General features: G+C 45.5%; 1 protein-coding gene across 4 annotated transcripts; it reads right to left on the bottom strand.

Annotated features, from left to right (window-relative positions):
- Positions 1 to 415: 415 nt before the first annotated feature.
- AARS1 (alanyl-tRNA synthetase 1) lies at positions 416 to 27,402 on the bottom strand. Of its 4 annotated transcripts, none has more exons than XM_081118567.1 (21): positions 27,113 to 27,402; positions 18,264 to 18,428; positions 15,168 to 15,356; positions 14,659 to 14,804; positions 12,748 to 12,939; positions 12,083 to 12,227; positions 11,593 to 11,738; positions 10,973 to 11,081; positions 10,670 to 10,820; positions 10,009 to 10,133; positions 9,431 to 9,575; positions 8,197 to 8,375; positions 7,466 to 7,579; positions 5,712 to 5,918; positions 5,004 to 5,188; positions 3,648 to 3,756; positions 2,868 to 2,981; positions 2,122 to 2,241; positions 1,914 to 2,000; positions 1,370 to 1,483; positions 416 to 960 (listed from the first exon to the last, which is right to left on the bottom strand). In XM_081118567.1, exons 2-21 carry the CDS (start codon positions 18,405 to 18,407, stop codon positions 775 to 777), a joined length of 2,907 nt encoding a protein of 968 aa, XP_080974693.1. In that variant the 5' UTR covers positions 18,408 to 18,428; positions 27,113 to 27,402; the 3' UTR covers positions 416 to 774. The 4 variants fall into 4 exon arrangements, with proteins under 4 accessions (XP_080974693.1, XP_080974691.1, XP_080974692.1 ...); XM_081118565.1 differs by lacking the exon at positions 27,113 to 27,402 and adding an exon at positions 21,990 to 22,097; XM_081118566.1 differs by lacking the exon at positions 27,113 to 27,402 and adding an exon at positions 21,670 to 21,995.
- Between the last annotated feature and the right edge of the window lie 9 nt (positions 27,403 to 27,411).

Below are 27,411 nucleotides of genomic sequence, written 5' to 3'. Positions count from 1 at the left end.
GTCAAGGAAACAGGAATGATGGGGCAAAGGAAGGAGGCAACTGATATACCCTAAATACCTCCTGTATCAGAGAACACCTCAAAGGGGAAGAGGGACATGAGACAAAGAAGTAGGGAGTTTCTCCCACAAGAGGCCCCAAGGAAGGAGCTTCTCTCTGCTTCCAGTACCTGTGATCTTCTATTGATTAATGCCTCTCCATCTCACTCCTGCTCTGTTCTGTGGGCAACCTCCACAAACATCTGAGGCTATCCTAGGGGTCCATTCCCAAAATTCAGGAGTCTGGGGCTGGACTCTGCAAGGGCTGTAACCAGAGCCACAGTATTTATTCTTCACCAGGGAGCCTTAGGCTGTCACACAGGGTGCACGTATTGTGGGGGAGAGGTAGTAATAGAAATCACAGGGTATCATCATCAAGTATTGCACATGGTCCTTTTATTCTCTGCAGCAAAAATGATTCCTTCCTGCCGACCCAGAGCCTTAGGTCCGCAGAGAACTATCTATAGACATGAGCATGACGATGATAAATAGCAATCCTGGGATAGTGGTTCTATACAGATAGTGCTGTGGTGTAGGGCTCCAGGCAGAAATGTAACGTGGGCATTGAGTCACAGACTGGCACCCAAGTGAGTTCCAGTTACTGCTGGGTTAGAAGGAGAGATGGGGTTATTTAAAGGTCCCAAGATTCAAATGTCCGTGTGGCAGATGGCGACCTCCTGGCTGGACAGATACATCCGGGTATGGGGAGATGCTTCCGAGTGGAAGCCACCCCTCCCCTCAATTCTTCACATCTCCCAGGCGGAGCTGGGCAAAGGAAGTGGCCAGCTGCAGGGCCTCCTGCAGGCAGCCCACGTTCTTGCCTGTGGCCTGAGCAGACACATCTTTGCCACCACCTTTGCCATCCATCAGGCCTGACACCTGCTGCACCCACTCACTGGCTTTCAGGCCCCGGTTGGCTGCATTCTGGAAGACAGGAAGGTGAAGTGGGAATCAGGACAGAGGATGGGACTGAGGGAGGCATGGAGAGGGGAGGGAAAGAAAAAGGATGGGGGAACCACAGATACCCACTCCTGCCCTGGGTGATGCTGCCAGAGGCTGAGGCAGACCCTACACCTGGTACCATGGTTAGGACAAGGCATACTGAGTGAGAAAGCCAGGTATCAGGCAGCACAGTTAAACACATCCACCAAGGAGAGGGCCTGAGGGTAAGGGGTGCTGGAGGTGACGAACAGGTGGGCAGAAGTGCCATTTCTAAAGGGGGTTGCACAAACACACATGGGGGTTGGGCAAACAACTGTAAAAAGACCTGGGCTCCCTCAGAAAAGCTACAGACACCAGTTCCCACTGGCACAGGGCTGCAGGGTATTCTGACCTGGGGAACTTGACACAAACATGTGATCTTGCCAGCCTCATTATCCACTGTGAAGAGCATGGCCGATGTCTGTGGGGAATGTGTCTTGAAGAGCTTCAAGGCTTCATTCAGGGCCTGTGGGAGAACCTGGTATCAGGTCATGGCCCTGGGGGAGGGACCATGCTCTCCATAAGTGCAGTGAGTTTGCAGAGCTCAGTTCTCAGAGTACTCCCTGCCCCCCACCCCTACCCCCCTTCTTAGAAAGCTGGTTCTAGGAGCCTGCACGAAAAAGGACACAAGCACAGGGCCCGATCACACTCTGCTTCTCTAAGGTTTGCCTCCCATCTCCAGGAGCCACAGCTCTCCAGCCACTAGATCTCTCCATGGCTCAGCCTAACCTCAATCCCAGAGAGTGGGCCCTCAGGTGACCACTCCACTCAAAGCCACAAAGCTCAGACTTCAGCCACCAGAGGGCTGATGAGCCTCCGAGACACCTCTCAAGCAGCAGAGAGGCCCAGAGCAATGCCTGGAGCCCTAGCCCCTGGAGCCCCAGCCCCTGGGTTGCCTTGGCTGATGCACCGCTCTCCATCTCCAGGATGACAAGGGGCTGGTTGGGGTTGCTGTCAATGAGCTGCTTTGTCTTCTCCAACACCTGCAAGGAAGGAAGTCCAGAAGAGAGGTCTCAGGTCCAAGGCCCAGCTGAAACCCAAACAGCAGTCTGCAGATTTTTCTGGGTAAATCCTCTTGGTTCCCTTCCAACCACCAACACTCACTCGCTTCTGGACATCGGCTTTGCTAGCCCGGTCTAGGTCATCCATGATCTTCTTCAGGGACTTGAGATCCTCCCGGAATTCATCCTTTTGCCACTGGGGGATGACTGCAGTGGCCAGGGCCTGAAACCAGAACCAGAAAACCATTCAGATATGGACCACAAGGAGCTAGGATGTGAGGCTCTAGCCCAGTTCAGCCCACCCCGCTCTTCTGGCATTGAACACTAAAGTCCTCCCTGATTAGTGTCCAGAAGGAGAGAAAAAACAAAAAGGTATCCACTGGCCTTGAGACCAGTCATTTTATGAGTAACTACAGCAGTTTTAATGAGCAGGGCTGGAGAGAAAGAGGCAGAATAAAAAGATGGGAACCCTGTGAGATATGGTCCCTTACCAGGCAGTGAACACAGCCTGTGAAGGGCTTACTGGAAGTCCCTGAATATTAACAAACACCACAAGGCCTAGAAACTGGGAACCCACAGCAACTCCCTCAACACCAGTACCCACTTATGCTTGGGACGGGCTCCCCTGCTATTGGGAATGGGGGCAGCAGGCAGGTTCCAGGGGTCGGTGGGCCAGGATCCATGGACTCCCTATTGCAAAGCTGCATGGCAACAACAGTTAGTCCAAAGGCCCACTGCACTGAGAACCAAGACTTGAGGGTTCTTCAAGAGCAGGGTGTGTCTGATTCATCAGGCCTAGCTGGGATCCAGCACTGACCAGGTCCTTAGGAGAAAGGGAAGCCACCCTACCTCACCGAGGTCAGCGATCTCCCTCTGCACATCCTTGTTTGGAGCAGTCTGGGCCTTCACTTTGGCCTCCATGACAGAGAGAGATTTCTTCAAGCTCTCTGCTTTCCTGAGGGCCTGGGAGGGGGACAATCAGAGTTATAAACTCCAGGTAACTTTCAGCTTCACTATTCTGTCTGTAAACTGTGGCCCAAACTGATGGCAGGCTCTGGAACAACACATTCCTAGGATACCGGAAGCTTCTCTTCCTTCAGGGAGCAAGTGTTTGCAGCCTCTTGACCCAAAAAGGAGCACCGTTCTTAAATGCCTGGCCAAAAGAAAGGCTGCACTAACTCAGGTTCAGGGGTAACCAAGAACTCACGAGTCAGAGCCTTTCTCACCCCATCAGGCTTCAGCACACATCAGGCACAAGCTACAGTCCCCCACCCAAGCAGCTGTTCCCAACTCAAACTAGGCACATACCCCCAGGGAGACATGGGTAAATGCTGGGGGCACTGGAAGTCACAGCAAAACTATGGCTTACCCTCCTAGACACAGATATATTAGTAGGTAAAAAGCAGGACTTACATATATTTTTAAAGATTAAACATAAGATAGCTATAAAGTATTCTGCACTGGAGGCTTTCTTCTGCCATATAGGGGTAGCTGGGGGACATTTGGGGGGCAGCCCTGTACTTCTGCTTCTGACTACAGCAGCCACATAACCATCTGCAGTATGGATTTGCAGATCAAGCGCCTCTTGCCTTGTTCAAATTAAGCTGTGAACCAGCCTGATCTGCTCACCTTGTGGGCTTCAGTGCCTGTGACAGCCACAATCCTCCGGATGCCCTTGGCGATAGCTTCTTCACTCACAATCACAAAAGCTCCCGCATGACTTGAATTCTGCAGGTGACTGATGGCAAAACACAAAGTCCATGGTCGTGAGGAATCCCAGGTGCCCTGGTCCCCACTGCACCCCAGGAACCCTTGGCTCAACAGCCCTGAGCCCTCTGAGGTAGTTGCTCTCAGGGAAGCTCCCTCAAGGGGACAATGGGAAAAGGCCCTTCATGTTTAAGGGAATTTCAGAATCCAGCTCTGGCCAAGAAGGGGAAGAGAAGGCCTGGGGCTGAAAGCATTGTTGACACTGAGCAAGACGCCATGTTTCTGAGACTGTTTTCTCATGTATGAATGGGTGTTATGCTCCCTCTCACAGGGCTGTTGTGAAAATCAAATGAGATCTCTTGTGGAACGTAAGTTATTCTTCTATCTCAGCTCACCAGCTGAGAATATTGGAGATTACCTTTAAAACCCTACCACAACCTTTTAACAAACAGGTTTTATTCCCCGGTTGCTCAGAGAACCTCAAATGCTCATCATCTCTCAGTCATTCTGTGAAGGTGGCATAGCCATTGAAAGCCGTTTTTTGTGCTCTAATGTGCAAAGTATGAAGGCAGAAGTAGGCCTGGATCCTGGTACCCATATCCCTACCCCACCCTCCACACGCCCTCCTGCTCCATCTGCCTAAGACCTGCAGGAGGCCCTGGGTAGGCTCTACCATGGCCCTAAGAATGTTTTCACCAGGCTTCCTTCGAAAGCAGGGATTTCCCAGGTCACTATAGCTATCCCCAGAAAACCCCATGGAGGTTCCAAGTGCTATAGAGGAATTCAAGTTGGCGGAAATAAGTGGCTGTCCCAAGCCAAAGTGAGCTGGATCTACCATGGGGCCTGACTCACGCTCTGAGACAATGGGGTTAATTGCTCAGATGATGTTCAAAGTGGCAAAGGGAGTTAAGTGAAGCCCCAGGAAGGGAAAGGGGCTGGGACCAGATCAGGAGCTCGATGAGCACTCCATGGCCTTGCTGAATCCTGAATTGATAGGTCAAGAATCCCAACTGCTGTTAGGATCAGCTCAGGAAAAAAGAGCTAACAGTTGTGTGGTAAGTGCTTCCTTCTCCCAGGAAAAACATTTCATCACAACCCCAGGGAATGTTAATGTCAGACACAGAGCACTAGGATGCTAAGTTCCTAGGAATGCTGTTTGCCAGCTGCACTTCTGAGGACTGCATTTCAACCTCAGATGATAAACAAGAGTTGGTCTAGGACCCACATCCTCCAAGGGTAATGCCATGACCCCATTACTGCTCCCCCTGAGGTACTCACGTTCCCCCACAGAACTCAACAGAAGTGAGTGAGCCAGCAGGACCGGAGGGGTCGTCCAATAATTTGGACACTGGGATCCCAATGGAGACGACGCGCACAGGGTCAGGATAAGTTTCATCAAACACAGCCCGCAAGCCCTGGATGGCTTTAGCTGCTGCCAGGGGACAATCCTGGGTATACACGGGCTGCATGGAAAGAACAGAAGAAAAGCTGGGAAAGGTCTCTGGAGGTGCAGCAGAAAGCACTAGGGAGAGTGTGATCTTACAGGCAGGACTCTGGGTTTCTAATCCTAGCTCTGCCTGTCATGTGCCCAGAGCCTCTTGAAAGAAGGCACCATGTATAGTTGAGGGGATCAAAATAGGAATTTCCAACAAATATTTGGTTAAACTGTGAATCAAATCTTATGTGAAAGTGCTATATGTAAAACAGACATAACTAGAAGAGCTCTGGTTGTCCTAAGCAGGGAGTGGCGCAAAGACCTCTCTCTGCCCGCTCCCCAGAGGCCCTAAGGCCCCTCCACTGAACACCATCACTGCCCCCTACCCAGTGCAGTCTGAGAATCACTGCTTTAAGCAAATCTGTGTGTAGGACAGAATGTGGTACGAGGGAGTGAGAGCATTTGGGCTGCTGATGCTCTGGGGACAGAAAGTGATGGTGCGGGAAGGAGTAAGGTTCATGACCCAAGAGCTTACATATAATCCAACCTACCTTGGCTGCCTCAATCATCTCGTTAACAATCTGCTCAGCCTTCTTGATCTGTTGGGTAGACATGGCTCCCTTGGCAGTGAAGTCAAACCGAAGGCGGTCAGGTGCAACCAGGGAGCCTCTCTGGTCAGCTTCCCCAAGCACAGAGCGTAGGGCAAAGTTCAGAATGTGGGTAGCTGTATGGTTGCTCATAACAGGTCTCCGTCGGGGCTGTAAAGAGAGTCAGCTGGTGGAGGGGTCTGCGACAGATTGCTAGTTGCCCCCCAATACTTGCTCTCCTCTTCTTCCCAAATACTAGAATTTTTAGTTGGACACATGGCTGTCCAGAATAAAGACATTTCCTAGCTTCCCTTGCAACTAAGTGTAGCCATGTGACTAAGTTCTGAACAATGGGTTGTAAGCATACCCTTAAAGAGAAAGAGCATGCTTAACCCTTCTTCTTCCCCCCTGCCTAGAGTAGGAGTTGGCAAACTATGGCCTATGAGCCAAATCTGGACTATCATACATTTTAATAAATAAGTTTATTTGGACACAACCACATCCACGTGTGTACATATTGTCTATAGTGCTTTTGTGCCACAACGGCAGAGCTGAGTAGTCGTGATAGAGACCGTATGTTCCAAAGTGCCAAAAATATTTACGATCTGGCCCTTTCCAAAATAGTGCCCATCCTTGACCTAGAAAATAAATCTGACAGCTACCTTTTTGGACCATGAAATCAAGGGCAACACCCCAGAAATGATGGCAGAACAACAAAGGAAAAGCTGGGCCCAATGACTGTGGGGCACAACCTCCGCGTCAGCTTGGACTTTTAGGTGAGAAACACATTTCTATCTTGTTTTAAGCTACTGTTATTTTGGAGCTCTGTCACATGCAATAGAATCTGTTTCTTAATTAATACGGAATCCTTGGCTCCTGAAGACATATTTGAGGTTAACCTGGAGAAAGGCAATCCATGAAAACAAGTCTGTAGGATCTCAACTGAAATCACTGTGGTCTAACATGGGAATATATAGATTTAACTTTCAGATACATCCCTCATAAAACTTACTCTACTTATAATAATCTAATTATAATTTTACTTAGGCGTGACAATAATGATGGACCAATTTAAAGCCAAGGAGGAGATGGATGCTTTTCACAATGTATTGTAAGTACGTCAAATCACCATGATGTATGGTAATGTGCTGCACAATGTTCTGGTCAATGACAGAAGGCACATACAACGGTGATATACCATGTAGCCTAGGTGTATGTATAGTGGGCTGTACCATCTAGGCTTGTACCCTCCATGATGTTCACACAGTGATAAAATCACATAACGACCTATATTCATTTCCCAGAATATATCCCATTATTAAATGGCACATGACTGCTACTTTAAATATTACCATTTTTTTTGGTTAATCTTCACCGAGGATATTTTTTCCACTGATTTTTAGAGAGAGTGGAAGGGAAGGAGGGAAACTGAGAGGAAGAAACATCAACGTGAGAGAGACACATCAATCAACTGCCTCCAGCACGCACCCTGACCGGGGCCGGGGATCAAACCGGCAACCCAGGTACATGCCCTTCACTAGGAATCAAACCCGTGACCCTTCAGTGCTCGGGCCAACGCTCTAACCACTGAGCACACCGGCCAGGGCAATAACTTACAATTTTATATGCCAATCGTACCTCAATAAAGCTGAAATTAAAAAAAAAAAAAGAGGTGGTTACTAACCAGATCCAGTGCTCACCAGCATAATTCTACTCACCTCATCAATAAAGAGTCGGACCCGATCCCCAACTTTCAGGTTGCCATAGATTGTCCCTATGTGTAGCACATACCCTCCTCGCACCTGAGTATTCTTCACTGTCAACTCAGTTTTCTAAAAGGAGTTGAGGAGGAGACCAATAAATAAACCAATAAATGTATATACATAAATTCTCTTTACACATAAAATTACACATACACACATTCTCTAAGATGTTCCTTACTGGCACGTGTATATATATATACACATATACACCATTAATACCTCTATCCATAATATATATATACACATGCACCATTATGTACATATTTACTGTTATACAGACACACACACCACTTTATATATGTACACACATATTTGACTAAGTCACTCATCCAAGACCACAGAGTCAACAGTGGCAGAGCTAGAGGCTGAGCCTTGAAAAGGATGTCTGTCCTTCAGAGAGGTGCCTCTCCCTATTTATGAGGAAAGCATGGAGGAACTGAGGATCAGCCCATGGAACCTGGCTGCAAAGATCCTGCTACAAGGGGTCCAAATGGCCGTGAAAGCAACATGGTGCAATAAGCAGCTCCCTTGGCTTCAGAAACACAACCATGGAACACAGCCCAAAGATCAGTTGTGTCTGCTCCCCAAGGCCCGGAGTGCTGAGGAGCCAGGAAAGCTACCCCAGACCAAGCCTGGCCCCTTGTCAGAGCCCCCTCTCTGGATAACAATGAAGAATGTTGGCTCACGTCTTCACTGCTGTCATCAACCTTCACCAGATAGCCTTCGTCATAGATCTGCCCTCCTTGCTCAGCATAGAAACAGGTCTTGTCCAGCACCACTCCACACTCCTGGCCTGTGGACACTTCCTCCACGAACATCTTATCCCTGCGCAGAGCCATCACTGTAGCCACTGTGCTCTCGAATGCTGCATACAACGGGGGTACAGGGTCAATGACTTCAGTCACACACTCTTACCTGGCTGTTGCTGCATTCTATTTCTCAAACTCCCTTTAGGGCATAATTATCTAATTTTGTTTTGGAAGCAAACTCACTAGACTCCATGAAAGGGCTTAACACGCTGGCTTTCCACCAGAGAATGCAATACTCAGCAGGGTGTCCAAACTGTCCTGGTTTGCTTAGATCCAAGGGTTTCCCAGGATGCAAGACTTTCAGTGTCAACACTAGGACAGTTCTGGGAAAACTGGGACAGTTGGTCACCCTAACTCTGAGCTACTGAGCACAAACTTGATGAATCTGATTAGTTAATTCACAAAGAATATACTTTCCTGTGGGCTTGCTTGGATAGATTTAGGTATCTCTGCTGGAGCAAAAGAGCAAAAACATGTAGTGCCTGTTTATTTCTCTTGATTCTTCCTAACTTTATTTATTTTTAACTTTTTTTTTAATCCTCAACCAAGGATATTTTTTCCATTGCTTTTGAGAAAGAGTGGGGGAGGGGGGGAGAGAAACACTGATGTGAGAGAGACACATCGATTGGTTGCCTCCCGCACACATCCCAACCAGGGCGGGGGATGGAGCCTGCAACCGAGGTACATGCCCTTGACCGGAATTGAACCTGGGGCCCTTTAGTCCACGGGCTGATGCTCTAACCACTGAGCCAAACCAGCTAGGGCTGATTGTTCATAACTTTAGAATGTTACTATCCCCAAAGCAAAATTCAACAGCCACTGCTGAATTATAAAATGTCTGTTTCCTGATTTCCTGTAAGATGTTATAATGAGAGGCAACTGGGTGAAGAGTATAAGGAATCTCCCTGTAAACTTAAACATCCCCCCCCCCACAAAAAAACTCCCTGTGAATCTATAATTATTTCAAAATAAAGAGTTAAGAAAATCAACCAACAAGAGTCTCTATGAAATTACACAACATACAGCACTAACGGAGAGGCTACCATAGCTACCCCAGGTACTTAATCTTGACAGTCTCTTGAAAACACCCCAGATAAGCACAATAACATACCATAGCTCCCACTGGAGTCCGAAAGGTAATTATACTTTGGAGAATCATCTGTTGCCTCCAGACTCTTTCCCCGGAGCTCTTCAATAGCATAAATGTCCAGCATAATGTGGTCTTCCCCACCAGCTCCCTTGCCCTGCGATTTCAGCTGCCAGTAAGAGAAACAAGCATAGTTACCCTGATGTAGAAGAAACAGAACTCTGAAGAACTCCAAACTGCTAACCTACGTCCAAGGTAAAGCTCTAGAACAGGATTTTTCAAGCTCAGCATTACTGACATTTAGGGGCAGGTAATTCTTTGTTGTGGGGGCTGCCCTGTGTATTGTAGGATGTTGAGCAGCATCCCTGGCCTCTACCCAATAGGTGCCAGTAGCATCCTGCCCCCAGTTGTGAAAACCAAAAATATCATCAGACATTATTGCCATATGCCCCCTGGGGTGCCAAAATGCTCCCAGTTGAGACCCACTGGTCTAGGGAAAACAGGATTTCAAAGACTTTAATGACAGGAAAGTCTTGCTTGCTTTGCAGTCAAGTCCTGCCTTTGTAGGTGTTGGGTCTGCTGTTCACCCCCAAACTCTTTACCTGGGCCAGTTTCCTCTCCTCTTCAAAGCCATCCATATCTACCACCAGGCCCTTCTCTTCAGCAATCAGTCCAGTGAGATCCACTGGAAAGCCATAGGTGTCATAGAGGAGCCAAGCAGTGTCCCCTATACAGCACAAAGGAATTATGTCATGTAACATGGATGGACCCCTTCTATTCCACCCAAAGTCCTTCCCAGGAAGAAAATGACAGTGACAGAAGGGATTAAAGAGACAAGGTAAGTCAATATTGGTTCTATGCGCTTGTCAGAAAATCCATCAAATCTTTGGGGAATGACTTGGAGGAAGCAGGAGAGGTCTTTCAGAATCAATTAATTAAATTTTCAGAATTAATTTCTCCTGTCTGGTAAAAAATAAAGCAGTTTCAAAAATCAGTATATACTATATGTTCCCATTTTTGCTTGAAAACACACACACACACAAATTTGTATGCAAATAGAGCACTTTTACTTCTATGTTGTTTAAATACTTTACCATAATAATGTATTTTATAATTTTAATATAAACCCCATTTTACACCACAAGCCAAGCTATGCTCAGCCTTTGGAGGCATGGGAATCCACTGTCAATGGTGAAAAAAGGGCTTGCCTCTTCCAGAAAGATGTAACAGCCTAGATGGAGAAAGGAAGAAACTGGTCCTTACCAGGAATGGTCTTGCTATCTCCCAGGCTCTGAATTTTCCTGTCCAGGATGCGACGTCCTCTGCTGAGAGTCTTGAGAAATTGCACTTCTTCTTCATTAATGATGTCCTTCACCATATCTGGGTCCTTCTTTAGCTCAGGAAATGCATCTCCCTGGCAAAGGAGAAACAGACATATGGGCCCAATGAAACCAGGGACTATTCCACAAACCCTCTAAAACTTTTCATTAACAGTATGCTACCTCCCACCCAAGCCCTCTTAAGGTGTATGCTTTAGTACAGAAGAAAGCAGGGAAATAGACCTACCAGGGACTGGACGACAACATCTACTAATGTAGCAAAGAAACCCTTGCTGGCATTGAGTTTCTCATGGGAGTATCGCACAGCCCGGCGGAGAATCCGTCTCAACACATACCTGTTAAGAGGCAGAACCCAGTCCCCATTAGACACGTTCCTAGCTCAATATTTTGCAGTAGTTCTTTGGAATTCAACCCAAAGCAAGATGACCAACTTTTGTCTTTCTCTTTCAAAAACTTTTTATTATCCTATGATTGCTTCTTTTTGCATTCCCCAAGGATGACCAGGGGTAATCATGGTTTGTTTTCCAGACCCCAGAGATAGAGGCAAGAAGTACAGACCAAATAATGGACTTGATGCCCACGATCTGATCTCAGGCCCTGACTGTCAGTAATGAAGCTGCCTGGAGCTAGTCAAGACCTACCCCTACCCTACCGCTGCCAATATTCTATCAGTCCTTATCATCTTAGCAGCAAAGAATTAATATAGTGACATCTCTTTAGTGTGAGCTGAAACTCCCTTCATCCCTAAAAAAATAAAGCTTCCCTCCAAATACCCAGACAAAGAAAACAATAACAAAGCACAGCTTTAAGATCCAGAGTCCTAACATTGCCCCATATGTAACATACCCCCGCCCTGTGTTGTCAGGCCGGCCGCCATCGGCGAGTGCTACAGTGATGGTCCGAGCATGGTCAGCCAGCACCCGATAGGCCATGTCAATCCCATCAGCATCATCAGCACCAACTTTCCCAGTGTATGGCCGGGCACCTGTGCCCTACAGATAAAATCCAGGAGGCAGAGCATGAGAAAACCACCTTTCTGGCATTGCCTTGCCGTAGGAGGTCCTGAGAGGACTGAGGCGCATTGGGAGAAAGAACGGTCCTATTGCCAAAAAAGGTGAGAATAGTGGGAGTCAAGAGCCTTCAGCCAGCCCTTTGCCCTCCACAAATTATAGTGCCTTGTGCCTAGAGACTTATGTTATTAACAGTAAAGTTAGCAGATGGTCACAGGTACCCTCAGCTGGCAGAGCATCTAATTATTCTACTTTTTACAGCACTGCTAAGAATCCAGCCTGGAAACTTCCACAGAAGTTGGCAGTGTTTGCAAAAGAACCAGTACCTTCTGAATGGCTTCAAAGTAAGGGACAAAAAGGTCAGTGTCATAGTTGGACATCTTATTCTGCAGCACAGACACCAGTCGCTCCAGGCCCATCCCTGTGTCAATACTTTTCTTAGGAAGAGGTTTCAGAATTCCATCGGTTTCCCTGCATGATCCAGAGAAAAAGGAAGTTGAAGTGAGGACTCAGGCTGCTATCTCTCCCTACTGATTAAAACTCATTTACACAGCAGTTTGCAGACTGTGAATTCTTGCCATTTGCCCTACCTGGTTTGGTGGGAGGAGGGGAGTGAAAGGAGAAAGCTTAGGAGAAGTACTTTGGGGTCCATTTAGAAGTGGAGCAAAACTTCAAAAAGCGAGGCTTTAAAATAACAGTCCAAATCATAGCAAAAACGACATTATAGAAATAGCCCTTAAGAAAGTATTATGGGGAATAAAACTAATTTATAAAAGAACAGCCCCAGTCCTGACCAGAGATCGGAGGGAAAACTTGAGAAATAAAAGGTGCCACAAGATCCCCTGATGCCTTTAGTGCCTGCTTTAGTGCAGCCCCACTGTCCCCAAAGACCAGGATAAAAAGACAGCTATGTGCCCTAGTTCCTCTCTCTCTGTGCAGCTCGAGGACAGGTACTGCTCTCAGCAGGAATGGTTCAGGACCCCAAGGCGACCTGTTATATTGGATGAACACAAGGTTCCAGATCTCCAGCACGTTGGGGTCATCCTGGTTGACAAGATGTGCAGCATCCCGACCACCGATCCGATCATAGTGGATCTCACTGCAGGGACCGCATGGGCCTGTGTCACCCATCTCCCAGAAGTTATCCTTCATGTTGCCGGGGAGGATTTTGCTGTCATCCATCCTGCACACAGTGGGGATGATAAGCTGTTATAGCAACTGACAAGGATTTAGCACAGACTTGCATCCACCACAAAAAGAGATCTTTGGAAGTTCCTACAGATGGTCACTCTTTGGCAATTAGTAATGCTAAACCTGCATACAGACCCTGCTAAAGAGGCAGAACGTGATTCTTCTCAAGGGCGATAACAGGAGAATACAAAATATACATGAGCTCCAATCATAACTAAATAAAGACATGCAAAGACATGATAAAGCCTAGAAAGGAATACATTAAAAATGAAAATGCTTATGCTGAATATGACCAAAATTTAAGCAAATATTTTCTTGGCAAATGGTCCTTAATTTTAAAAAATGACTATATGACAGTATGTGTTATTAAAAAACTGCTGATTAAAGTCACCTCTCAATACTCCAATCTAGTCAGTTATCTTTTACCTTAAAATGATACCAAAAATAATTTAATCAGATTAAAACATTTCCAAAAGAATTGGCTGCAGAAAGCTGCTAGATAATAAAGCACAAAAAAGACTGTGTTTACTTAATAAACAAAGCACAGATACCGATGAAGCCAAGCAAAACAGAACTCAAGGCATCAAGATAAGTATTTAAGTTTCACATATGTTACTCCCCAAAATGTCCAAGTACATTTAGACTATAGAGTCTAACCAAGTACGGGTCTCAGGCCAAGTATAAGGGGAAGCTGGATTGGAATAATATACTAGAAGTTAAAATAAAAATTTAAAAAAAGGAAGGCACCATTGCTTAAGTGTATACTAAAAAGCTACCAACTAAAGGACAAGAGAGTTCAGTAAAAAGAACAAGAGGGTGGGACAAGACGTCACGGGCATCCTAGCTGTCTACAGGGTACAGCTCCCTATAGTCAGGTTTTTCTTGATGCGGTGCTTCACAAATTCTATTCAGTCTAAACACAGAACACATACAGCTCATCATAATGTCACCTTTTATGCTACATGATTTTACTTTAGAATTATATTTTTTAAAAAAACCCAAGTGGCTTTTACTACTCCTCTCCCAGCTCCCTCACCCAGCTCGTCCCCTCCCCTCATTCCCACAGCCCCCAAGTAAAAAAGACAAAAACCCAAACTTCCTTTGTCCTAGACCTGTTTGACATCATTACATTTCCATAAAAAATAAACTGGGTGGGGAGAGATTAACCAAAGAATTTATATGTATATATGCATAACCCGTAGACACCCACGTGAGTGTGGTGAAGGCCTGGGAGGGGGGCGCGGGGTAGAAGGGGCCAATGGAGGAAAAAGGAGTCATCTGTAATACTTTCAACAATAAAGATTTTTTTAAAAAGATACAGGGCTACAGAAATATGAAAAAGGCCTGGAAGACTGTATATGGGGTATCAAACTATTAACCATGATTAATCTTAGAGATCTTCTACTTCCTATTTTTACATTTCTATGTAGTTTGGGTTTTTACAGCGTATACATTATATGCACAATTTCTAAAATATACAAATATCAAAAAATATGAGAGATTCTTTATGTTGGCTTTCCAAAACAGAATGACCAATCAAACCTACTAAGGAACAATGTGCATACCAAAGGATAATTACTCCAAGTCACTCCGCCTCCATCGCAAAAACGGGAAATGGCAATGCACTCCAAGTCCTGAGGGCCCACTCTGGCACCAAGGTTAGGAATGATTTTATTCCCCCATACTCTCCAAATGTGAGCAGCATTCTTACCCCAAGTTTTGCCAGATCTGTTTACACTCCAAGTCTGGTTCTAAACCAGCTGCTTCATCCCCCCCAAAGTAAGTAACGTAAAGTCTTTCAACAGGAATGCCAAACTCTTGGGTGAGAAGTTCCAGAGCCATCTTACATGCCAATTCCTACAAAAATAAACAAAACAAAAAAAGATGTGGAACATGGCCAAATCAGTGTTTGGTTTATTCTACTATTTAGTATGAGGACAAAAATTCCAGATCCTGGGAACATGGATATAAAACTACAATATCTTCACCATAAACTCAGCAGAATTCAGGACTGATTATCGATTTATGCAAGAAATCCAAATGTGAACTGAAATCATCAAATTATAGGTATTGCTTCCAGGAAGTCTTAAAATATCATCATTTAGAAGATTCACTCCTAAGTGATATTTCATACTTTAAAACAAGCAAAATTAGAACCCACTTCCCTCATCGGTAATGACTGTTTTGCTCAAAGCCCCAACAGATCTGCTCTGATCTTACCTTAAAGTAATCTCCAAAAGACCAGGAGCCTAACATCTCAAAGAAGGTGTGATGATAGACATCCTTGCCCACGTCATCCAGGTCATTGTGTTTGCCCCCAGCCCGGATGCATTTCTGGGTATTGGCAGCTCTGCTCAGTTTTGCCATAGGGTGAGATGGGTCAATAGTGTTCAGGAAGATGGGTTTGAACTAAAAAAGGGAAGAGCACATTTCAACTTTCAAACAGCTGTAAGTATATCAGGTGGCCACACACTGGCAGGAAAAGAGCACACACAAGCTGTTCAAGTGGTGATTTAATTAGCCTGGAATACAGAAACTTCTCAGAGGCAGGTGGCCCTACAGGGCTGCAGCTGAGGGCAGCCTATCTTGGAGCAGCTTCTCCCTGGTCCTAGTTCTTTAAAGGTCCCCACCAGTGACAGCACCTGTGCAGGGGAAAGGCCTGCCAGGTCTAAGGTAATAGCCAAAGGTGGATGCGCCGAAATGTGTGCCTCGTCACAAATTTGACAGTCAGGGCTTATATCATCTTTCTGAAAGAACTTACTCTAAAACTGATGTGCCGGTCTGGTAGTAAAGGTGATAAGGAAGAAAAAACTTGAGACCTTCATTAAGGAAGTAAAATCAGCATGGCTGGATGTGTAGGGAGACAGTATTACCTTGCTTTGGTGCATCACTGTTAGATGTGTAACTTTGCCTTATTTTTCCCACTAGACCTGTACAATTTGGTAACCGCTAGTCACTTGTGAATATGTAAAATTAAATTAATTAAAATGAAATAATCAGTAATTAATTATATTTTTTATTGTTGTTGTTGATCCTCACCAAGGACATTTTTTCCATTGCTTTTTAGAGAGTGGAAGGGAGGGAGAGAGGGGCAGAGAAGGGGAGAAAGAGAGAGAGAAACATCGATGTGAGAGAGACACATTGACCAGCTGCCTCCTACACTCACACCAGCTGGGGCTGGGATCGAATCTGCAACCCAGGTACGTGCCCTTGACCAGGAATCGAACCCAAGAGCCTTTGGTGCTCGGGCCAACGCTCCAACCACTGAGCCACAACAGCCAAGGCAATTATAATTTTTTAAAAATGAAAAATTCTTTTCCTTGGTCAGCTCAATAATTACACATGGCTGGTGGCTGCCATATTGGGCAGCACAGATACAGAACATTTCCATCATTGCACAAAGTTCCATCAGACAATCCTATGTTAGACCAGAATTCCTTAAAAATGAAAGCTATCTTAATTATCTATGTATATTCAGCACCTAGCATAGTACCTAAACAAAAAAGAGCAGATGCCTAATACATACTATTTCTGAAAAAAGCAGACAAAAAAGTCAAAGAATTTCTGATTAAGAGGTAATATAACACAAAAGTTAAGCAAATGAGAGCCTGGGTTCAAATCCACACTCCAGCATTTACCAGCTATGTGAGCTGGGGCAATGTACTTGAGCTTTCAATATCTCAGTAGGATGGTATAGCGTAAGGATTAAATGAGTTAATACATGTAAAAGACATAGAACAGTGCCTGGCACATAGTAAGTGCTACATGTAGGGTAACAGCTAATGTTATTCAGAGATGTCTATAAACATTGGACTCCCATGGTTCTTCTACCAAGTATAGTCAGTATTGCGGGAGAAGACAAGCCTGTGCCTAGGTATACCTATATGGAATAGAACCTTTCCAGTACCCAAAACTCCATCACCTAAAATTAGTGCTCCCAATTCCAGGCGTATGCATAGGACTCACAAATGTAACTGAAAACATTTTCCTTTTTATAATTCCACAGTTAATGCTATGCAAGTTGGAAAATGTTCCTACTGCCTCTAATTTTCCATTCCAGAAAAGAGACTTGAGATAAAAAAATGTCAACTTATCCCAGAGTAACATGCCTCCCTAGGGCTAGTGGGTCTGCTGGGCTAAGCAGGGCTCCAAGAGAACCACCAAAGGAAAGTCCTGAGGGCGCCACCAAACCTGAATCCACTTCCAGTCTTGGACCAGCCTGCTTAAGTAGTTTTCAGCACCACAGGCATACTGAAAACTTCTTTTAAACTCCTTTATAAGGTTGTAATGCTCCCATTATTTCAAGAAAAAACCTGTTTTTTCTAGCAATAACATTTTCAAATATATTTTACAGTTCAACTGCCTCAAACACAAATCCTACTTCTAATAAAGTTTCTCCAGCAGTGGATCCAGACTGGCATTGGTGGCAACAGCTTCAAGAAAGAGGCTAAAAATAACCCTCAATAAGCCTGGCTGTTGTGTCTCAGTGATTGAGTATCCACCTATGAACCAGGAGGTCATGGTTAGATTCCAGTCAGGGCACAAGCCCAGGTTGCAGGCTCGATTCCCGGTTGGGGGCGTGCAGGAGGCAGCCGATCAATGACTCTCTCATCATTGATGTTTCTATCTCTCTCTCCCTCTCCCTTCCTCTCTCTGAAATCAATAAAAACATATTTTAAAAAAAACAACCAATAAAGCTGTGCATGTCCTAGAATGAGAATCAAAGCAAAGTTTTGAAAGAATCCTGAAGAACTAACTTGTTTTATAAAGAAAAAGCAAAGATAATGAAGATATGAAGGAGAACAGTTAACAAGTCTCCTCAGGGCTCAGCAAAATTAACCCAGCTTCTGATTCTAACAAAACAGGTTTTGCCTTAGAGGGGTAAAAGGCAAAACTTTACAGATTAGACACAGGATCAAACTGCTTACCCATGTCCTGCTTTGACTCGGCCTGACATTATTTTTAGTTGCATTTTTCTTGAGAGGCATACAAGTCTTATCTGTGGATATCAGGGTCTCTCATGACAACTAAAAATAATAATAGCTAATGTTTGAGTACCTACTTGAATACTGTGCTAAACATTTTTAATGCATTAACTTTACTTACTCCTCACTGCAATCTAAAGGTAAGCACTATTATTATTCCTCAATTCATAGATAAAGAAACAGAGGTTCAATGACATAAAGTAGGTTGCATAAGACCACAGAGTGAGTGGCAGACCCAGGATTCTGTCTGACCCTGGGAGCTTTGCTTTTATCACTGCTCTGCTGCCTCCTATGTGAACAAATAGCCAAGAGGAAGGAGAAAAAGCCTTACCTGGTTCATGCCAGCATTGGCAAAGAGCAAAGTGGGATCATCCAATGGGATGGTAGCAGATGAGTGAACATAGGTGTGCCCATTTCTCTTGAAGAAATCTATAAATCGCTGCCGGATTTCACTTGCTGTGAGGGTTGAGTCCATTTTGAAAGTAACCCTACAGAACTAACCAAAGAAAAAAAATGAGGAAAAATTAGGGGAACTGAAACTAAGAGATAAGTAGGCCTTACACAAGACTCCTGGCTTCTCAGGCCAAGTCAAAGCAGGACATGGGTAAGCGGTATGATCTAAAACCTCTATGTTGTAACGTCCAAGGCTAAAATCATCATCAAAGCAAAACGTGCTGTACCAGCAGACAGTTGCCCCATTTGTTCTTCCTTCCCATGCCAACCTCAATAGTCAATACACCATCACACTAACTAGGGCAGGAGGTGGTTTCTTCCTATATTCATTCACTCCAAAACAGGTAAGGTGCATCCATTCTGTGCCAGGACCTAGGCCAGGAATTAGGAAATGGGAATAAAAACACTCATAATTTATAGTCCAGCAGAGATGCCCACTGCGGGGGAGGGGGCTCAGGGTACGGGGTTCCAATCCTAGCTCCAAGTCCTTGAACTACTTCACTTCACCAACAAAGGAAGGGTCCACACTAGATGAAGTCTAAGGACCTTTCCAGCTGTGTTAATCTACATGTTAATTCACATTCTGTGAGAAGTTCCATTATCTCCAAAGCCAGGATCTCTAGAGGAGGCTTGATATCTTGGGGAGGCTGCTGTCAGCAGCAGGGGACCTGCGGGTGGGTTTATCTGCACAAGGCACTGCCTGCAAGTAGCAGCATGCACCTACCTCCACCTAGCCTGAGCATCCCCAGAATCACAACTGGTAAACTGCTGTTTCCCCAGCTATTAGACTACTAGGGAGTGAGAATGTTGTAGCCACAGTGAGAAGATAGAGTTCAGAGTCAGTGAAAGAGAGTCAGAAGAGAGGGAAATTAGGAAATAAAACAGCTTTACAATTTCAAGTTCTTCCATATATATTATGATTTCCCTGAGAGACAGATTGGGGAGAAGTGAAAGGACTTAGTGGAGAGTAACAACCACTAGCATGGGGTTGCAGTACCATGTAGCACTGGGTGTCTAAAAAAAATGAGAACCATCTTATTCAATACATTATTTAAAGTCTCTAGAATTTTTGACCCAACTCTAAACCTTAAATAAGTCACTTTGTTGTTTCTTTTTTTGTAAAAAAGTAACATCTACTCTGCGTACTCCACCTGGGGGGTAGGGGTGGGGGTGTGAGGATCAAAAGCCATCCTGTATTAGGAAGTAATTTGTAAACTAGAAAGCCCTAAAGAAATAGAGTGAATGCTATTAAGTCATTTAGCTCCAAGTTTTCTTCCTTCTGATAAGTGACAAGAAAAAAAAAATCTGAGTTATACTAAATTAAATCACAGCAGGCCAGAGTGTGAGAGAAAGCAGGGAGCAGTTAGGCTGTTAATAGCTGGGGGCCAGCTCACAGGACTGCTCACATTCCTGAGTGTATGTTGGAACTCTGAATTAACCAATCCAAAGGTGCAAACACTTTTTCCTTTTGGACTCTTCCCCTATCCCAGAACTAGCCCCCTTTCACCTTCTGGCACCCCCTTTACCTACAGCCAATGTAAATTCTTCCATAACAACTAATCTTTCTCTCCCCATCCTTTCTCCCTCACCACTCCAGGACAGCAGGCATGTTGTCTTTTCCACCTGACACTGATGCTGGTAGTTTAGACTTCATGCCCCAGGACCTGGTCTCTTTTCTTGCTAGCAATGGTCCAATAAACCCTCCCTCCCTCCCTCTCTCTCTCTTTCTTTCTTTAATAGAAATTTGTGTCTTTTTTAAAAAAAAAAAATATGACTTTATTGATTTCAGAGAGGAAGGGAGAGGGAGAGAGAGAAACATCAATGATGAGAGTCATTGACGGGCTGCCTCCTGCATGCCCCGACTGGGGATCGAGCCCGCAACCCCGGGCATGTGCCCTGCCTGGGAATCGAACCATGATCTTGGGATCCTAGGTCGAAAAGACGTTCAGCCATGGGTGTTAAATGTTTTGTTTAATATTAGGAAGATAAAGATGTATACAGTGAACATGAAACTCTGACTCTGATTTTGTTTTAACCAAAACTGCAATTGATTTATTCACAACTCAACCAACTCATTATTCAAACAAAAACCCTCTGAGCAAAAAGATGGTGAAACACTGGCTGATAGAGCCAAATAAATAGCTGACTGAAATTCCCACAGACGAGGACTTTGTGTCCATGGTAAGGAGTCAAGGCTAGGGTTTTCAGAAACTTTGTCACGCCATACATCCTTCCGTATCCCTTCTCACTGTGGCCCTTGGTCAATCTCAATAATGGTGACAAAAATGAATTTACGGTGGTAATTCTGAGCAGCACCATTTTAGCTGTTTTACAATGTTTCCACTGCTCCTCCTCTATGTGGGTTACCTCAGGCAAATAAGCAGTTAATTCTGAGACACACAAACTTTCCACTTATTGAATGCATCCTATGGTTACTAGAAACCAAGGTGAATGGGTCTATGTCCTTAACGGGGAGACAGTCATATAAGAAATAACTGCAGCATGATGTAAAAGAATCTAATATATTGACAATAACAAGCCCATTGAAGGCTGGGGCTATTAAAAACTGTGTCACCACCACCACTCATTCCTCTGCTCAATATAAATAAACTGGCAGGCTGTATGGGGGAACCTGGAGCAGCACAAAGGAGGGCCCTCAGATGCCACTTCCCAGCATGAGCTGCTGGTCTTGAGTACCCTAAGTCACAATGGCCTTTCGGGTTTCAGGACTTTTCAACAAGCTCTTCGTTTGCCAGGGAAGCTGTCTACCCTGCTCCCACATTTCCCCTCTTCCTACTTAATTCCTCATTCTTGCTATCTCAGTTTCAAAGAGTCCTATTTAAGGAAGCCTTCTCCTTCTTGATCAGCTTCTCTCTATTTTATTCTCAAAGCCCCGGGTGGTGCCTTTCTTCACAACTGCATGCATTTGATGGCTGGTGTAACGCCATCTCCCCATCAGGCTGTAAGTTCCACACCAGTGGAAACCGTGACTGTTTTTTGTTTTTTTGCTCACCTTTAGGGAGACATCCTCAGCAGCTAGTACACTGGTTGCTAACCATTTCATGACTGGGTATTAATAATTCTATAAGAGCAAAACCTGAGTGAACTTAAAAGTACACCGGGAAATGCAGACTGAGAAAGTAATAGTTGAACATGATGGGGCCTGGACCCGTATCAGTTATTTAGCTAATTTTAAGATTCAGAGAACGGCTCACAGAGATGCCACCCTTGACCACCCCACGTTCCGTCCACCCCGAGGAGATAAAAACCTGGGTTAATAAAACCTCAGCTCTGGGAGGGTAGTCCCTGGCAACCGTGATCCTCCCAGGGCCTCGGTCCTCATTAAGGTCACCGGAGGCCGCTCCACTCCCAGCGCTCGGCTCCCGTGTCCGCCGGCGGCTGCGCTCGCCCCGGCTCCTCCAGCCCAAGGTCCAATTCCAGAGGCCTCGCGAGGCCCGGCCCAAGGGCCCGCTGCGGCCGCCGCGCTTGCAGACCCCGGGCCCTGCCGCTCCGCCCGTCAGAGCTTCGGAGGCCCGCCTACTTCCCCCGAGGGTCGCCGTCCCTCGCTCGCTCCCGGGACCCACCGCCAGCAGCCCGCGGTTACCTGTCCCCGCAGACGCGCAGATGCACCAGCCCCGAGCCGCCGCCCGCCGCGACGCGCACAGCCCCGCCAATAAGAGCGCGCCGACCGAGAGTGCCCCGCGGGGCCTTTACCTCTGCGAGAGTTTATTGGTCGAGAAACATGCCAATCAACCCGGGCTTCCAAGTTGGTTTCGGAAAACGCCGCTCGAAGTTGGCTGATGCAATGGCCGGGAAAGAGGAAAAGGGCGCGTCATGTGACGGAGTAGGATGTGGACCCCTGGAGCCGAACATTCGGGTGTACATACGAAAAGTCCTAATAACTGACATGGTTAATAAGGGCAAACGGGGACATGTTTCGGCAGAGGTCACACAGCTCTTGATACATAGTTTTGTTCATTTTAGTTACAGAATAGTATGCAGACCTGAAAGACTCTCTGATGTAATGTGCCTATGGATACGCTTGTCCTCGTCAGACCTTGGGTTTAGTTGTAGAAGAAATAATTTAGTAGTTGAATTTGACATCTGGCCCTTGATTTGCCTTTGAAAAGCAATAGTTAATATTTATATGCGAGGTATTGTATTAAAAATTTCAGACATTATTTATTTTTTTTTATTTTAAATACGTTTTTATTGATTTTAGAGAGCGAGACAGAGGGAGAGGGAGAGAGAGAAACATCAACCAGCTGCCTCCTGCACACCCTCTACTGGGGATGGAGCCTGCAACCTGGGTATGTGCCCCGATTCCGAACCAGCAACTGGTGCATGGGCGATATTCAACCAACTGAGCCACGCCAGCCAGGGCTTCATGTACTTTTTAAACTGTATGAGGCTGGTCAACTGGCATGACCTTTTTAATGATGAGATAGCTGCCTTGTCCAAGTTCACACTGAAAAGTAAGGTGCAGGGCCAGGATCTAAACCGACGTCTGATTCCAAAGCCCATACTCTATGCCTACATCATCTGAAATATCGAAATAAATTGTGCTATTATTCATAACAAGGTTAAGGATATTGAAGAAAATGTTTACTTTTTAATGTAAAATAGCATCCTATACAAATAGATGAAACTCAAAAGCCAGTAAAAAATAAGTCACACACTTCCCAGTACACAGTAACTAAATAATCATCACATCTAACATTTGTTGAGCACCCACTGATCTAAGCTTTTGCTCCTCATAACAACCTTATAATGAGTTACTTATTATTATCTGCTTTTAACCAAGGTACTAAGAGGTTAAGATAGCCAAGGGCAAAACCAAGAATGACAAGTGTTTGTTCTGACCCAAATGGACCCAAAAAGATTAGGCATATTTAACCTAAACAATCTGAGAAATGGGGCAGATTTACATGCCGCCACAATATGAAAGCCAAAACTATACAAATTGCACTTTCAAAATAAAATAAAGTAATATAGGTTGTAGTCTCAATAACTTTGCTATGTTGCCAGAGTTGTTATTGTTACGATAGCACCTTCACTGATGAAAGAATTAAAGGCAGATTTTTAATGTTGTTTTTTAATTTCAGAGAGAGGAAGGGAGAGGGAGAGATAGAAACATCAATGATGAGAGTCATTGATCCACTGCCTCCTGCACGCCCCCTACTGGGGATCCAGCCCACAACCTGGGCATGTGCCCTGACCAGGAATTGAACTGTGACCTCCTGGTTCACAGGTCGACACTCAACCACTTAGCCACACCAGCAGGCCAAGACATTTTTTATTTTATTTTATTTTATTTTATTATTTTATTTTATTTTATTCACTTAATATAAGAGAAGGGCATGAGAACTAAATAAAGTCAAACAAAGTTAAGTCAGGGGCCTGCTATGTGTTGCCTATCAGGGAACTTGACTGACCAGAGATGCAAGCAGACCATGAGGAGCCTCCAGAACAAAGAAAATCCCTGAAAAGATTGATTAATAGCTATTCACTCATACCTTATCGTTTACCCGTAACCATAAAAAGAAAACTCAAGGACACAAAATATACCTTGTAAAAGTTAATGTTAATCCCAACTTATTTTTCCACTCTCTTATTTCCCCATACCAACAATTTTCCATAGAAACAACAAACAGCTATAAACTCAACCTCTAGAGACAAGTTAGGGTCTCTCTTCCTTCTCTTGTGAGGAGAATCCAATACTCTGTGGAGTGGCTTTTCTTGCTTATCCTCTCTGATCAATAAACTTGCTTCCGTTTTAACGGCTGGCTTCTTGAATTCTTTCCTGCTTGAAGCCTAGAACCCTCCTGGCTCGGGGTTTGAGTCTCCCTTAGGGACTTGCCCCTCTGGTATCACATCCAGTGGCAATGAGGAGAAATTGTAATTGAGGCTCCGAAGTCACATTCTTCTAAACATGAGTTTTCTACATGAATTATGCAGATGATTACCCACTTCTCTATGATAATTTTCTCTTGTAGATGTCAAGCACATAATAGAAGGAAAGCTATCTCAATGCAATGTTCAAATTGTGTATTTTAGGAAACTTCTTATTTTGAGCTAAGCAAATAGGCCTATTGGTGACAGTAAGCACTATACACATGGCTTGCTCTGCAACAGGACATTGGTCGACCCTCCCCTTGGGGCATGAGGAAGATGACAGAGGCTCAAGGTAGTTCAACTAAAATACTTAGTTTTGTAAAGACTAGTCCTTGATTTTGACCCTGCCATGGCACCTAAGCTACTTTTAGCACCTATAAAATGAACTTAGAGTGTTCATTTATTTGCTGTCAGATCAAATGGGAGTGCTTGAATAGTTGTTTTCAGACCTTAAGATGCTATAGGGATCAGCTGGGATCTTAAAATGTAGATCCTGATTTAGTAGATCTGAAGAGGGGCCTGAGCGTCTACATTTCTAATAGGCTCCCAGGTGATATCTATACTGCTGGGGGATCACACTTGGAATAGCAAGGGCCTAAAGTCCAGAATGCACTTTTTCACCTGTTCCCTCAGAGACAAAGATGAAAGTTTGATCTCCCCAGGGGGTGTGCATTCCTCATCGATTTATTTACCAAATGAGTGTCTATTACACACTAGTCCCTTAAGATCAACATTAAAGAAAACAGATACTGTCCTGCCCTGGGGCGTTCCCGGGCCTCGCCTGGCAGGGGTACGTTTAGGAAAAAGTGACAGAGCCCCCCGCAAAGGCGCCCCCTGCAGGAGCCTGGGCTGGGCCAATGGCCTCGAGGGCGCGGGGGGCGCTGATTGGCTGGCGGCCGGTCCGCCTCGGCCAGCGAGGCTCGGGAGGCCGTTGGTGCAGGTAACAGCCATGCTGCCGCGCGATGGCCGCGGCTGCTGCCCTGCGCCCAGGCCCCGCTCTGCGGCGCCTTCTGCCTCCCTGCCCGTGGGCGACGTGAGTATTTCAGAGGGTAGAAGCGAGCCCCTTTCCCCCCACATTTGGGTGTCTTCCTTGCCACTGGGGGTAGGGCATGGATAATAATGGCAGCCAGTACTTATTGAGCCTTCGCGGTAGGCCAGGCGCTGGACCGATGGCCTTGACCTTGTGATCTCGTTGAACCCTCGGACTATGAGACAGGTACTTACCGTGATTTCAGAGAAGAGGCTGCCCAGGGTCACGTGGGAATAAAGGCAGGAGACTGAGTTCAAATCCAGATGCTCTTTATTCCTCTGAGCCCTCTCTCCGCTTGGGAAGACAGATTCCTCCTTAGCAGGAGGCTCACGTTGTGCAGGTGTCTAGAATCCTGATGCTTATTTTTAAGTTTTTGTGTGTTGTGCTTTGTTGTGGTGGTGGTTGTTGTTTTTTTAATAGAAAAAGCAACGTATGCTAAAAGCGCGTATGGGAAGGATGAGCTCCAAATTCAGGAGAGCTGCTGTCTCTTGGGAGGGCTACGCAGGGGACTTCAATTGAGTCTTAAATTGTTTCATTTCTTAAGCCCCGAGGGGGGAACCTAGATGTTTGTTATATTATTCCCTTTCTTGTTTGTCTGAGATACAAATTTAAAAGGAAAACAGGCACACGGAAAATAAATCTCAGAGGATCAAGTGTACATAACGGAAAGGAAGTCTCTCCCACCCCAGATTTCTAGAGTCCCTCACTAGAAGCAGCCCCTGATACCAGTTCTGTGCGCCTTAAACATTTTGTGTAGTAGGGACTGGAGGGTATTCAAGTTTGTTTTGCTTTGGGGTGTGTTTTTGTTTTTTTTGCACAAGTGTATCCTGTTATATACAGTCAGCACCTTAAGATGACTTAATTTTTACCTCATTAAACTTTTTTTTAAAAAGTTCATTAACCTCCTTTAGCCCTATGATCATTATAATTTCTCTGGTAAAATATTCCCAGGGTTGCTCCTAACATGATGAAGGTCATGGCTTCCTGGGCTGTGTGTTTGCCTTTTTCTTTCTTTCTTTCTTTTTTTTTTTTTTTTTACATCCTCATGTGTAGGATGAAAAAACAAAACAAAACACCTTCTCCAATTAACCCCCTAAAGGGTGCAGGAGAAAAGGAATCCTGGCAGGTCCAGGATTGCTGGGAACTGCGTTATCCTTTCCCAAACATTTTTACTCATTCTCTCCATCCAGAGAGTCCACTGCTGCTTGAAATTAATTTATTGTGGTGGAATACTGGCAAAGCGAAAGAAGTGGGGACTCATTTTCTCAGGTTGCAGGATAATGCCCAGCTTCTTTCTAGTGAAGTAACAAGGGCAGAAAGGCTTGTGACTCTAGTTAGCAGAAAGCATCTGTCACACTTAATCCTTGTTTTTACCTCTTCTAAAAGCACAAGGTATTTTTAAAAATTCCCCCGGTCCCACAGTCCTTACGTGGGAGAGCTGGGGTCCCGACCCAAGCGCAGTTAACTTCGGAGGCGAGCCAGATGGGAGGGTCCCCCGGCGTGGACTCTGGCTCATGAAGCTGCTCTGCCCTGTAATCGACCTCCCACCAACCTCTTCTTCCTGGGCTCTTGTCAGTCCCCACAGAAACATTGTGTCTGTTCAGCTCCACAAAGTCTTGCGCTTTCCTGTCTCTGATGCTCTATCTGAAGCACGTTGCCCTAGCACCGGTTCCTTGAGTATTTTTCAAGGTGAAATTCCTGTGGGTGGTGTTGCCCCGGGACAAATTTTTAACCTGAGGGTGCTTGAGAGAGCTGGTTCCCAGCACCCTGGCTAACACACCTGGACATTTGCAATTACCAACCTGACTAGCGAGAGGAAAGCTCTGCTTGTTTCGGCGCGCACGGTGGTGACTCTCCGTAACGGTTTTGTGTTTCACTACCTTCCCTCTCTGTGGGCTTCTTCCGAGCCACTGTCCTGAGCGGCAGAGTGGTTTTGCTCTTCGGTTGGACAGCCAGTTGTCAAGGGCTTGGGCACTTTCAGATAACGACCTCAGCCTGCGGTTCTGGATGTTAAACACGAGAGCGTGCGCTAAGCTGGGGCGGGAGCGGGGGTCTGAAGGCAACGGAGGGGCGGCCCCGGGCCAGGGCCGGCGCGGGCTCC

The sequence above is a fragment of the Miniopterus schreibersii genome (genome assembly GCF_964146895.1).
Source record: "Miniopterus schreibersii genome assembly, chromosome: 18".
NCBI classification, from domain to species: domain Eukaryota; kingdom Metazoa; phylum Chordata; class Mammalia; order Chiroptera; family Miniopteridae; genus Miniopterus; species Miniopterus schreibersii.
The sequence above is the reverse complement of the archived record's forward strand: the minus strand, read 5'-3'. Positions and strand labels throughout refer to the sequence as shown.